Here is a 13,674-nt window from a genome sequence, read left to right on the forward strand (position 1 = left end):
CCACCACACCCAGCTAATTTTTGTATTTTTAGTAGAGACAAGGTTTCGCCACATTGGCCAGGCTGGTCTCAAACTCCTGACCTCAGGCGATCCACCCACCTCAGCCTCCCAAAGTGCTGGGATTACTGGTGTGAGCCACTGCACCCAGCCTGTAGGTCCACATTTCTTATCCCAAACCCTTGCCACTAGATTATTTTGGAATTCAGATTTTTTATTTTTGGCTCTTAGGAAGTAGTCAGGGCAAATATTGTATAATCCCTAGTAGGGAACCATGTCATAAAATATATTGACATTTCTGCAACAAAGAATCACACTAAGAGGGACACATCATAATTACCAATAGCTTCCTATCAGTGTAGGTTCAGGTCAGGTTTGGTTTCAAATGGGTTATGAAAATACTTTTGGTTTTCAGAGCATCGGAACTTTGGAAATGAGGACCTGGATCGTCCTTTACTAGGGAGAAATAGCCCCAGAAGCCACGTCTCAGCAACTCCATGGAAACAGGTTTCTTTGCCCTCAAAATTCGGTTCCTACCTTGTCTTCCTTCCCCCAAAGAAACTGACAAAAAAGGTCAGAACTGGATTTGTTATTCATACATCTGCGTTGATTTAAATACATTACGTACAATTTCTACAGTGGATTAGAAGAACGACACAGGGGGCAGCAGCACTCTCGCAGCCCAGCCTCCATTCCCTGACACTGGAGGCAGGGCCTATGGCTGGCAGAGGGACGTTGTTTCATGAGTGCCACCCAGAAGCCTCCCCCAGCATTCTGGGCCCCTGGCTCTTCCAGAGTCCACATTCAAGGCAACCTGAGCACAGGCTTGAGGGAGAGTGGAGAAAGGCCAGGAAAGGATGCCCACACTCTTGCCTGCCAGGCCCAGGACCAGCTTGCTCCTACATCAGACCCAGTTTCCTTCTGATCACAGAGCTGGTCTGGATCAAGACAATGTGCAGATCTGGTGTGGAGGCTGTGGCCAGGTGAGGCAGCCGGGCTCCCTGTTAGACCCCCAGGCTCTCTTGAGCACCAGATGGGTGCTCTACCAACAGGTTTGGGTAAAAATGTCTACAGAGAGCTATGCACACCTGGGTCCCCTTCTGGCTCCTACAGTCAAGAACACCTGCCGGTGTTCTCTCAAACATTGTTCCCAAGGCCAGTGTCCGAGTCAGCTGCATGTGATTGTCGGGGCTGGGGCTGGGGCAGGCAGGCGAGCTGTACCTTCGTCCACAGGGAATGCACATCCGGCTCTCAGATTCTTCCTGTCAGCCAGGTGGAAGCCTGGGACAAGTGGGCTCCTGGTGGCTGGACTGGAAGGGGACCGGTGGGGACCAGCTGACCAGAGGGCTGCACATCTCTGCTCTGCAGCCGGGCAAGCAGAGGACATGCAGCCATAGTCCTCACTCCCTTTCTTTGGTTGTTTTTCAAACCTTCAAGATAGTTACTTTCTGAGGTTGACTGACCAATCGCAAGGTGCCAGAATTGTGAAATGTCCAGTAGCACAGGGCATGAACACAGCTGCCCCTCAGACACAGATGGCACCCTTTTTACTCCCTTCTGAGGCCGTACTTTGCTTTGGTGTAGAAACAGCTCAAACACCTGGCAAGTGGGGATGGGGAGTGAGGCAGCAGGGGAAAAGACACATGGAAGCAAGAAGATACGCACTGAGCTGGGCAGGACCTGGGACAGTTTGAAGGCCTCTCTCCTTTGGGTCCCACCTTTCTCAGGGAAACCATAGAGAAATCAGCCTAGGACAAGTCAGAGAGAAAAGGGAAACTGCCACTTATGAGGCAGAATCCACATCCTGTTACTTCTACCAAGCAGCAGCAGTAGCACAGAAAAAAGTCCAAGAACCTAATAGCCTGTCCTCTTAGAAGCCAAGACTCATCCCAGAACCCTTGCAGAGACCCACTCCAAAAGATAAACTGAAGTCTTACATCAAAAGAGTTGGGGGGAAAAAATTTAAAACGACAGGAACAAATGAGAAGATTGGGACCAAGGACTCAGGAAGCAAGGTGGGATACGTTCACCCATAGACGACTTAGCTCCCGGCATACACTCCGGCTGCGTGGATCACTTTTTTTTTTTTTTTTTTTTTGAGACGGAGTCTTGCTCTGCCGCCCAGGCTGGAGTTCAGTGGCGCAATCTCGGCTCACTGCAAGCTCCGCCTCCCGGGTTCACACCATTCTCCTGCCTCAGCCTCTCCGAGTAGCTGGGACTACAGGCGCCCGCCACCACGCCCGGCTAATTTTTTGTATTTTTAGTAGAGACGGGGTTTCACCGTGGTCTCGATCTCCTGACCTCGTGATCCGCCCGCCTCGGCCTCCCAAAGTGCTGGGATTACAAGCGTGAGCCACCGCGCCCGGCCAACGTGGATCACTTTTACATGCTGGGAGTCAACTTCCTATTAAAATATAAATGCTAAGACTAGCTCTTCCTGCCTCTGCTTGAGAAAGAGACAAGCTGTAGGCCAGCAGAGAGCAGAGAGGTTCTCTATGATTGTGTGCAGAAGTGCTGGCGGGGGTAAAGCAAAAACCTCCCTTCCAGGAGAACTGTTTGGAGGCTTGCAGCCAGCCCACAGCACTGGTGGGAGATGGAGGAGGCTTGGCAAAAACCCAAAAGAAAGGTGTGGCTTCTGTCTGTCCCAGTGCTGTGGTACTGCGAGTCATCCAGGTGCCCTCTGACACTGCCTTGGCTCATGGGAGGAAGCAACTGCAAGGCAGCTGAATGTCAGGTCTATGCAAATTTAGGCCTGGATTAAAGGTTTCTGATGTGAGATAACCCAGGGTTCTGCTACAAGCATTTAAAGTTGTTTTTGTTTTGTTTGTTTTTCTGATGCAGAATATAATAGGGAATTGCAATAGAGCAGGGTGTCAGGGAAGGAAGGGACTGTCCCAGCCTGCCACCAGCAGATGCTGGAAGGGAGATGTTCCTTCCCAGGCATCTGGACTACGTGCATGGAGCTCCAGCCTCCCCCGCACTCAGAAGGGCAAGGAGCACTCACTGTTCCTGATTGTGCTTCTCCCTGTGGGTGGGAAAGCCCTGAGCGGGGTGGCAAGCAGACAGAGAGGGCTCTTAAAGGTGCTGCTCTCCACCAGCTTCTCTGGCTTTTCCTGCACCCCACTCCCCAGGCTTCCTCCCACCAGTCTCTGACAATATTTCCTCTGCCTGTCTCTGGAGCTACCACCATGAAAAGAAGGGCTTCCGGCTCTGAAAGCTCTGTGTATAGGACTCGCTAGAAGACCGCTGGTGGGAACGGGCCGTCTCGACAATCACAGGTGGCATCTGGACGAGGTGCAGGGGACTCTTGTTGTCTTTCAAGGCCTGGGTCAGATTTAAGATCTGCAGTGGGAAAAAGGAGATGGGTGAGGGAGAGGCCTCAGCATTCCAGATCTGCCTCTGAAAGGAGATCAGTAGAGAGGACTTCTACCAATCAATTTTTAAAAACACCAATGGAAAATCATGCAAATAGGCTATTTACAAAAGTAGAAATGAGCAAAACAGAAAATGGAAACCTCTCTAATCATTTAAAAAATACAAATGAAAACAAATCCTTTATTTTTTTGCCCTCCAGTTAGTAAAGATACAAAAGAACAACTCAGAGTTGGGGAGAGTTCAAAAAAATAAACACTTGCCAGGCACAGTGGCTCACGCCTGTAATCCCAGCACTTTGGGAGGCTAAGGCAGGTGGATCACTTGAGGTTAGGAATTTCAGACCAGCCTGGCCAACATGGCGAAACCCCGTCTCTACTAAAAATACCAAAAAAAATTAGCCGACCGTGGTGGCACATGCCTGTGGTCCCAACTACTGGGGAGGCTGAGGCAGGAGAATCACTCGAACCCGGGAGGCGGAGGTAGCAGTGAGCCGAGATTGTGCCACTGCACTCCAGCCTGGGCAACAGAGTGAGACTCCGTCTCAAAAAACAAACAAACAAAAAAAACACACACACAGAAACACTTAAAAATGAACAGATCCTAACCTGGCCAACATGGCGAAACTCTGTATCTACTAAAACTACAAAAAAATTAGCCAGGTGGGGTGGTGCACACCTGTAATCCCAGCTGCTTGGAGGCTGGGCTTAAGAATTGCTTGAACCTGGGAGGTGGAGGTTGCAGTGAGCTGAGATCATGCCCCTGTACTCCAGCCTGGGCAACAGAGCGAGACCCTGTCTCAAAAAAAAAAAAAAAAAAAAAAAAGGAGAACAGACCCTGACTCAGCAATTCCATTTTTAGAAAACACTAATGGATATGCAAAAAACATTTAGTTCCAAAAAATACATAATGTAATATTGTTTATAACAGTGACGAGATGTAAATTAAATTAGTTAATAATTTAAGGGATAAGAAACAATTATCCTGAAATATACAGAAATTTAACCAGGGAACTATCAGATATATATACAAATGTATTGGCAAAGAAGCGATCACACTGTTGTGTTAGATGCAAAGGAAAGCAGAAGAGGAACCAGTGTTAGACTGTGACCCCACTTTTACTTTCTAAAATTCTATCTTCCTATCCACCTATAGTGTAGAAAAAAGTCTGGCAGTTGGCAGTGGTCACCTCTGGGTCTCAAGAAATTATAGGTGGTTTTGGTCCGGGCGCAGTGGCTCATGCCTATAATCCCAGCACTTTCAGAGGCCGAGGTGGGCAGATCACGAGGTCAGGAGTTCAAGTCCAGCCTGGCCAACATGGTGAAACCCCATATCTACTAAAAATACAAAAATTAGCCAGGCACGGTGGCGCATGCCTGTAATCCCAGCTACTTGGGAGGCTGAGGCAGGAGAATCATGTGAACCCAGGAGGTGGAGGTTGCAGTGAGCTGAGATTGCGCCATTGCACTCCAGTCTAAGCGAATGAGCAAGACTCCATCTCAAAAACAAAACAAAACAAAAAAAGTAAAAAGCCAACATTTCATTTGGATTCTCCTTCTAACACTATCTCTTCATCATCTTTTTTAAAAAATAAATGTTTTACTTTGGAATAATTTTAAATTTAGAGAAAAGTTGCAGACAGTACAGAGAGTTCCTATATAGCATTTGCCCAGTTTCCCCTAATTTTTTTTTTTCTTTTCTGAGACAGGGTCTCACTCTGTCACCCAAGCTGGAGTACAGTGATACATTCATAGCTCACTGCACCCTCCAACTTCTAGCCTCAAATGACCCTCCCAATCTGGCCTCCCAAAGTGTTGGGATAACAGGCATGAGCCACTGAGTCCAGTACTCACCATCTTTTGTCAGTATTTTACAGGTATTTCAGTTATGTGTCCATGAGGACACAGTTTCTTCTCTTTGTCAAAATTAGTATCATCACCATTTATCTTCTCTGGTAGGACAGTACAAAAGCTGAAGGTGTCCTATCTTCTCTCTCTCTCTTTTTTTTTTCTGAGACGGAGTTTCACTCTTCTTGCCCAGGCTGGAGTGCAATGGTGCAATCTCGGCTCACAGCAACCTTCGCCTCCCAGGTTCAAGCGATTCTCCTGCCTCAGCCTCCCGAGTAGCTGGGATTACAGGCATACACCACCACACCCAGCTAATTTTGTATTTTTAGTAGAGATGGGGTTTCTCCATGTTGGTCAGGCTGGTCTCCAACTCCCAACCTCAGGTGATCCACCCGCCTCAGCCTCCCAAAGTGCTGGGATTACAGGCATGAGCCACCGCGCCTGGCCCTATCTTCTTTAAAACACTAGATGTTGAAGATTTCATGGCCAGGTCACAGACCATGGGAGGGTAAGCTAGACTGCACCCCGAAATCACACAGACACACAGCCTTCAAGCCACAAATATCCTCTTACACAACTGCTGCCTATAAACGGGCAGAGATACACCTGCAACAGGAGTCATTTGTTACCCAATCGGTAACAAATTTCTTTTTTACTTAATTGTTTTGGTACTTGCCACCATCCTACACTGTTCCAAACAGTCTTAAGCACAATATCGGGGTGAAGAACTGAAAGGTGATTGCGGGAGTATCTGGGGTAAACATGTCAGATTGTCTACTACTTATTTTCAAAAGATTTGGCAAAAAAGCATATCTAGGGAGAGAGAGAAATTAAATAGATATTATTCAGATACATCAATGGATAATACGTAGACATATGAGATAAATCTGGCTAAATATAACAACTGAAGAATCTAGAAGATCCCATTCGTTCAACTTTACTGAGGTTTGAAAATTTCCAAATTAAAAAGCTGAAGATAAGCCTGGAACCAGGACTAAAAAGAAAGGAGAACAAAGAATTTAAAAAGAAAAATTATTTTTTAAAATTGAAGAAAAAGTATAGCAGTCACATAATACTAAAGAATAAATACTATCTTTGAAAATGTTGGGCTGGATGTGGTGGCACATGCCTATAATCTCAGCACCTTGGGAGGCCAAGGCAGGAGGATCGCTTGAGGCCAGGAGTTTGAGACCAGCCTGGGCAACATAGTGAGACCCCACCTCTTAAAAAAAAATTACCCAGAAATGGTGGTGCATGCCTGTGGTCCCAGCTACTCAGGAGGCTGAGTGGGGAGGACTTCTTGAACGTAGAGTTCAAAGCTGCAGTGGTCTACGATTGGGCCACTGCACTCCAGCCTAGGTGACAGAGCATGACCCTGTCTTTAATAAAAAGAAAAGAAAAAGAAAATGTTAAAGAGGCTTTCTCTCAGACCCTAGATTCTTTAACTCCTGGTGAGAAGCCTTTGAGTAACAAATTCTATCACCTGACTGTGTCCCTGTGGGGCCTCTTCACTCTTTCCCTACATCTCAGGGCCCTTGTACTGCAGCCCATCCTGCGATAATGGCTCAGCTATGTAAGACAGGGTTATGACCTCTTTTCTCTGTGCTTTGTCAGATTTCTGTAGTGCAGAGGACCATTTTGCTTTGATGTGTGAATGGTAGACAAGTAAGCACATGAGTGATATACTGGCCATGTGCATGCTGGAAGGAGCTGGATGGTCACCCTAAGGTAGTAGGCACCCTAGGTTACAAGATACCAAAAGCTCCTCTGAAGACATTAGGAGCACAAGATGGAGAGAAATAAAACTGCACTACCCCAACCTCTCCTACCACTCTGAATAATGGCTCTATCTGAGTAATGGGAGAAGGGCTGGCAAGGAACTGAGCTGGGATGGAATTAGATAAGACATTGCAATATGGACAGAGGCACAGCCTATATCAACTAGAGAAGCCAGTTTATTCCTTTATGCTGAGTTCCATAACATCTGAGTCTATCACGTGGCTTTTAATGTTTCCAAAAATTCTGCCAGCCTAATTGGGCCCTTACATTACTTGGGAAATGTAGGAATACCATGTTACTGGTATTCAGACAGCTACAATAATTGTAGTTCTTAAAACCTCTGTCTAGGCCGGGCTCAGTGGCTCACTCTTGTAATCCCAGCACTTTGGGAGGTCAAGGCAGGCAGATCACCTGAGATCAGGAGTTTGAGACCGGCCTGGCCAACATGGTGAAACCCCATCTCTACTAAAAATACAAAAATTAGCCAGGTGTGGTGCCATGTACCTGTAATCCCAGCTACTTGGGAGGCTGAGGCAGAAGATCACTTGAACCTGGGAGGTGAAGGTTGCAGTGAGCCAAGATCTCACCGCTGCACTCCAGCCTGGGTGACAGAGTGAGACTCTGTCTCAAAAGAAAAAAAAAAACCTCTGTCCAACACACTTCCAGGGAAAAATGGGCTCAGCAAACCCAGGAGGTGCTGTCATCAGACGTCTTTAGATAAATGGAAGGAAGAAGTAAATGCAGAATTAAGGCTGAGAAGATCCTCTTGCCCTTTAAAGATGGGAGAAGCTCAATTTTCTGTATACAAAAATCATAATCCTAACAGCTATTAATACTACAAATTGAATACTTCAATATACTAGGTGCTACTCTAACTGTTTCAAATCATTTATCTCATAATAATTCTGTAAGGCGGGTACCATTATTATCTTGAGACAGGTTCTCACTCTGTCCCCCAGACTGGAGTGCAGTGGTGCCATCTCAGCTCACTGCATCCTAGACCTCCCAGGCCCAAGCAATCCTCCCAGCTCAGCCTCCTGAGTAGCTGGGATTACAGGTGTGCGCCACCACACATGGCTAATTTTTGTATTTTTTGTAGAGATGGGGTTTCACCATGTTGCCCAGGCTGGTCTCCAACTCTTTAGCTCAAGTGATCTGCCCACCTCAGCCTCTCAAAGTGCTGGGATTACAGGTGTGAGCCACCATGCCTGGTCTCAGCTACTATTACTGATCCCACAATAAACATCAGGAAACTAAGGGAAGGAGAGATGAAGTAACTTGCCCAAAATCTCACAGGTAGTAAATGGCAGAGCCAGGCTTCAAAAACCCAGGCACTGTGACCACAGTTTGTACCCTTAACCACTAGGTCATCCCAACTGTCTTGAAGAAGACTTCAAAGTGATAAGCATAATACCAGTACCCTATAGAGTTTTCAAACCATTTTTCAAGCATTTCTTTACTACGCTTTGGAAGATCAACAGTCCCCTTGGTTTCCTTAGCTCCCTTTGAAGGTGAAGTGGAAGGAGAAGGAATAATGTAAGTTGTACCTATAACAACAAAATTATAACCGTAATCAATATCTGAGTGCTTCATGTGCCCAGTACTCTTTTTACTAAATGATTGATAAGCATTATCGCGTGAAATCCTCCAGCCAACTGTGCAATTTATTATTACTATCCTGTTTTATGAACAAGAAAACAGAGGCTTTTGCCCCAGGCCACAGAGCTTCCAAGTAGTGAAGTAGTCTGGCTCCAGGGCCCAGATCTTAACCACCAAAACATACAGCCTGCCTTGAGCAACTCTAGGACAGAAAGCATTGTTTAATTACCAATGAATTACCTAGCAACTAGCATAGAGATAAGTGCACATTAAGTGCTTCATCAAGCACTGGATTCCGGGGAAGAAGTGGGAGAATTGGGAGGGCCACTTTTCCTCTCGTAGGTGTTAAGGTAGAGCCAAAAATAATGTACAGAACATACTGAAAAAAGGTGTAAAACAGGGTCAGGCGCGGTGCCTCACGCCTGTAATCCCAGCACTCTAGGAGGCGGAGGCAGGTGCATCACTTGAGGTCAGGAGTTCGAGACCAGCCTGGCCAACATGGTAAAACCCCGTCTCTACTAAAAATGCAAAAATTAGCCGGGCATTGTGACATGCGCCTGTAATCCTAGCTACTTGGGAGGCTGACGTACAAGAATTGCTTGAACCTGGGAGGCCAAGGTTGCAGTGAGCAGAGATCATGCCACTGCACTTTAGCCTGGGTGACAGAGTGAGACTCGGTCTCAAAAAAAAAAAAAGGGGGGTATAAAACACAAGCTTCAAACATTTGCTCAACCTGAGCACACAACACTCCCAGAGACGCCAAAGATACTGGGAGGACGTCCCAGGCTTACCTGGCCCCGCATGACAGCAATCTGCTTATGGAACTGGCCCCTGTCGAAACCAGGATCTTTCTGCAAAAGAAGACCAGAAGGAGATGGAACCTGTGTGAATGCCTCACAGGAACCCATTTTCTCCCCCAGTTAGAAACTTTCTAATAAGGAAAACCTGCATAAGGCTTCTGCAGCTTTGTGAAGTCAACTACTCCCACAAGAACTCCCTGCTTTACAGATGAGGAAACAGAAAACAAGTCAATATCTTCCTCTACATCTCAAACTCTAGGCTCCAGTGCTCCATATTAAAATGAAAGCCCTGCAGATACATTGCAGCCACATGATGCACAGGAGAGAGACACATCAGTGTGATTTCTCACGCCTGCCCATTTCTCTCAAACCCATCCAAACCAGGTCCTGCTGTCCACATGTGGAAATCTTGCCATTCGTTGGCTAACTCAAGTCAGAAAGGTGTTAGCCATTTCCTCTTGGCTTTTGTCAGGACCAATTAAAAAAACCATTAAAAATTCCTTCTTCCAGGCCGGGCGCGGTGGCTCACGCTTGTAATCCCAGCACTTTGGGAGGCCGAGGCGGGCGGATCACGAGGTCAGGAGATCGAGACCACAGTGAAACCCCGTCTCTACTAAAAATACAAAAAAATTAGCCGGGCGTGGTGGTGGGCGCCTGTAGTCCCAGCTACTCGGAGAGGCTGAGGCAGGAGAATGGCGTGAACCCAGGAGGTGGAGCTTGCAGTGAGCCGACATTGCGCCACTGCACTCCAGCCTGGGCCACAGAGCGAGACTCCATCTCAAAAAAAAAAAAAAAAAAAAAAAAAAATTCCTTCTTCCATATGATAATAGGGCAGAGGTTCCCAGGGCTAACCTTGAAGAGTTCGTATAGGTCCTCTTCCAAGTCCTTGACGAAGTTAGGGTCCGATATCTTTGGAAGGATCAGATCTTTTATCTCCTGAGAAAATGGGACTTTCGCCTGGGGCAACCAGGCCCAGTAAAAAGGATCTGAAAAGAGGAAAAGCCAAAGGCAAAGCTGGTGTTGGAAAAGTCCCCGCTCATCTGCGTCCCCCACTCGTCAAGGCACTTTCTAAAGGAGAACCCCTCTTCCCTGATATACAACAGAAACAAAAACTTACAAGTGCTCTTAACTGTAAAGGTTACATAGCTAGTCAGTAGAGGAACCAGGGTTCAAACCCAGGGCTGCCTAATGTCAGAGCTCATTCTCAGACATTACATGACCTTCCCAGATGCAAGGTCTAAAAGCAACTACTTGTCACCGAGATGCTGAGATGGTCCTTCTGAAAAGGAAGACTAATGCTGCAAAAGGGGCTACTGACTCCCTACGTTTATTTCTCCTCCTTTCCAGAAGCTTCTCAGTTACAACAGGGTAGGAGATGGAACAAGGAAGACAGAACATTGATAGGCAGCTTATATTTAGAGGCACAATTAGAATAAATTATGGAAAGACAGTCCTCAGATAACAGAAAAAAAAAGATATTTCAGGAAATATACACTAAAACAATAAAATAACAAATTAAAACATTAAAAAAGGGCCGGGCGCAGTGGCTCATGCCTGTAATCCCAGCACTTTGGGAGGCCGAGGCGGGTGGATCACAAGGTCAGGAGATTGAGATCATCCTGGCTAACACACTGAAACCCTGGCTCTACTAAAAATACAAAAATTAGCTGGGCATGGTGGTGGGCACCTGTAGTCCCAGCTACTCGGGAGGCTGAGGCAGGAGAATGGTGTGAACCCAGGAGGCGGAGGTTGCAGTGAGCCGAGATCATGCCACTGCACTCCAGCCTGGGCGACAGAGCAAGACTCTGTCTCAAAAAAAATAAATAAATAAAAAATAAATAGCCCTCGGCCAGGTGCAGTGGCTCACACCTGTAATCCCAGCATTTTGGGAGGCTGAGGCAGGCGGATCACCTGAAGTCAGGAGTTCAAGAACAGCCTGGCCAACACGGTGAAACCCTGTCTCCACTAAAAATACAAAATTAGCCGGGCGTGGTGGCACATGCCTGTAATCCCAGCTACTTGGGAGGTTGAGGCAGGAGAATCGCTTGAACCCGGGAGGTGGAGGTTGCGGTGGGCCCAGATCGCACCATTGCACTCCAGCCTGGGCAACAACAGTGAAACTCCATTTCCAAAAAAAAAAAAGTCCTCAGAAAGAACGAGAAGAATGCAAAGAGACAATGAGAAAACTCATCTTTATGCTTCTAATTTCTAATCACCTTTATGCTTGTAATGGTAATCATAGAAGACAAAAATTAGAAAAACAGCTTACATTATGAAATAGTTGCCATATGCCAGCCATTGTGTTAAAGTGCCTGAACTGCATTATTTCATTAATTTTTAGAATAATCCTATGATAGAGACATTATCATCTCCACTGCACAGTGAGAAAATATACCGAGCAAGGGAAGAGCCAGACCACCATTGTCTTGAGACTTACATGCCCTCCAGGAGTCAGGATGCTTCAGAGGGAAGGCCAGCCCATTGTCTATGGCAGCCACCTTGATAACAGGCTCCTTCACCACCACCCAGTCTGTGTCCTGAAAAGCAAGGAAAGACTAATGACTGAGGAAACCCATCTCCCTCAGGCCCTTCCAATTAGTAGCAAAGCAACTCATCCCAACTCCCTCAAGAGAACAATTCTTATTGAACTTATCTTGAGCTACTCTCTGAACTGGCTTCCATGTTGTTATCTGAATTTAGCACATTTTGGTGCCTCTGACCTGGCTCTTGTTCAAAGTTCAAGAGTCCTGTTCTTATCTCAGAAAAGGTACACTTCCCCAAGAGTTGCTATAGACCTTGGTAAGAAGGATAATGACAATAATAAAGATAACTATAAGCCATTCCTCCTAGGGAAAGAAAATGAGAATCCTGAAAGCAAAACAGAAGAAATAAAATCCATTATCAGTTGGCCAAGGTCCTTTTGTGTGGACCTTGACTCAGATGTTACTTCACTGGTGACAACTACATTTTCCAGCAAGAAAACAGCCTCGGAAGATAACAGCTGGCTGCTCTTGCACAAGGGAGTCTGTTCTCCTGCTTCAATGGTGCATGAAAAGGGAAAGGACAAGAGATGAATGTAAAAAGAGTGGGCATGTCACCTGTGACAGCCCATGTCAGAGACAACCACTGACTATGTGGCTCCATGCTTCAGGTTCATGGGTGCCATCACAGGAACAAGAACTGTGGTTCCAGGATGCCTGAATCTGAATCCCCTGAGATACCTTATTAAATGTACAGAATCCTGAGTTTTACTCCAGACCTGATGAATCAATTTCTAAGGGAAAGGCCTGAAGAATCTGTGTACTATTTTAAATAACTCTTCAGAAGATTCAGGCACAAAATTTGAGAGCCACTATTACAGAAAGTAAAAAAGTTATAAGGAATAAAAACCCCACTCTAGGCAACATAGCAAGACCTCAACTCTACAAAAAATTAAACAACTTTTTGCACCTGTAGTCCCAGCTACTCAGGAGGCTGAGGTGAGAGGACTGCTTTGAGCCCAGAAGTCCAAGGCTGCTGTGAGCTAGGACAGCACCACTGCAGTCCAGCCTGCACAACAGAGCAAGACCCTGTCTCTCTCTTTTTTTTTTTTTTTTTTAATTTTTGAGACAGAGTCTTGCTCTGTTGTCTGGGCTGGAATGCAATGGTGTGATCTTGGCTCACTGCAACCTCCGCCTCCTGGGTTCAAGCCATTCTCGAGTCTCAGCCTCCCAAGTAGCTAGGAATACAAGCTCTCACCATCATGCCTGGCTAATTTTTGTATTTTTAGTAGAGACGGGGTTTCACCATGTTGGCCAGGCTGGAACTCCTGACCTCAGGTGATCCTCCCACCTCGGCCTCCCAAAGTGCTGGGATTACAGGCGTGAGTCACCATGCCCAGCCGACCCTGTTTCTTAAAAAAAAAAAAAAAAAAAAAAAGAAAGAAAGAAAGAAAAAAGAAATAAAACCAATCTCACTCTCCCCCAGGCAGCCTTCTGCTAATTTTGTAAAACATGCAGACTGAACAGTGATAGAGAAGTACGGTGGAGGATGAAAGAAATGAGAAAGGAAAGCAAGTTGCAGAAGCAGCTTTTTCTAAACTTATGTTCTGTGGACTTGCGGTCTGTTGTGAGAAAAGTGGCTCATGGTTTAAAAAGGGTAGAAATCAAATTTAAATAGGTTTGTTTAACGCAGTACTTCTCAGACCTTTACTATGCTACTGTGCAATAGGAAGCTCGAAGAAAGGAACAGAGTACATAATATGTTCCAAATTTACTTGACCCTTTCTTCATGCTATTCCT

General features: G+C 46.1%; 1 protein-coding gene across 3 annotated transcripts in view; it reads right to left on the minus strand.

Annotated features, from left to right (window-relative positions):
- Positions 1 to 571: 571 nt before the first annotated feature.
- Positions 572 to 13,674, minus strand: part of PI4K2A (phosphatidylinositol 4-kinase type 2 alpha) — a 35,666-nt gene continuing 22,563 nt past the window's right edge. Inside the window, exons 6-10 of one of the 3 annotated variants that reach the window (XM_063629302.1) lie at positions 11,832 to 11,931; positions 10,247 to 10,380; positions 9,386 to 9,445; positions 4,048 to 4,163; positions 3,232 to 3,339 (exon numbers count right to left, since the gene is read on the minus strand). In XM_063629302.1, coding sequence (XP_063485372.1) covers positions 4,077 to 4,163; positions 9,386 to 9,445; positions 10,247 to 10,380; positions 11,832 to 11,931 — 381 coding nt within the window. In that variant the 3' untranslated portion in view covers positions 3,232 to 3,339; positions 4,048 to 4,076. Of the gene's footprint in view, positions 3,340 to 4,047; positions 4,164 to 4,191; positions 6,596 to 9,385; positions 9,446 to 10,246; positions 10,381 to 11,831; positions 11,932 to 13,674 lie in introns of those variants that run through there. The other 2 variants (XM_055253231.2, XM_063629305.1) reach the window with 2 other exon arrangements.

This window comes from Symphalangus syndactylus, chromosome 2, assembly GCF_028878055.3.
Source record: "Symphalangus syndactylus isolate Jambi chromosome 2, NHGRI_mSymSyn1-v2.1_pri, whole genome shotgun sequence".
Classification (NCBI taxonomy): Eukaryota; Metazoa; Chordata; class Mammalia; order Primates; family Hylobatidae; genus Symphalangus; species Symphalangus syndactylus.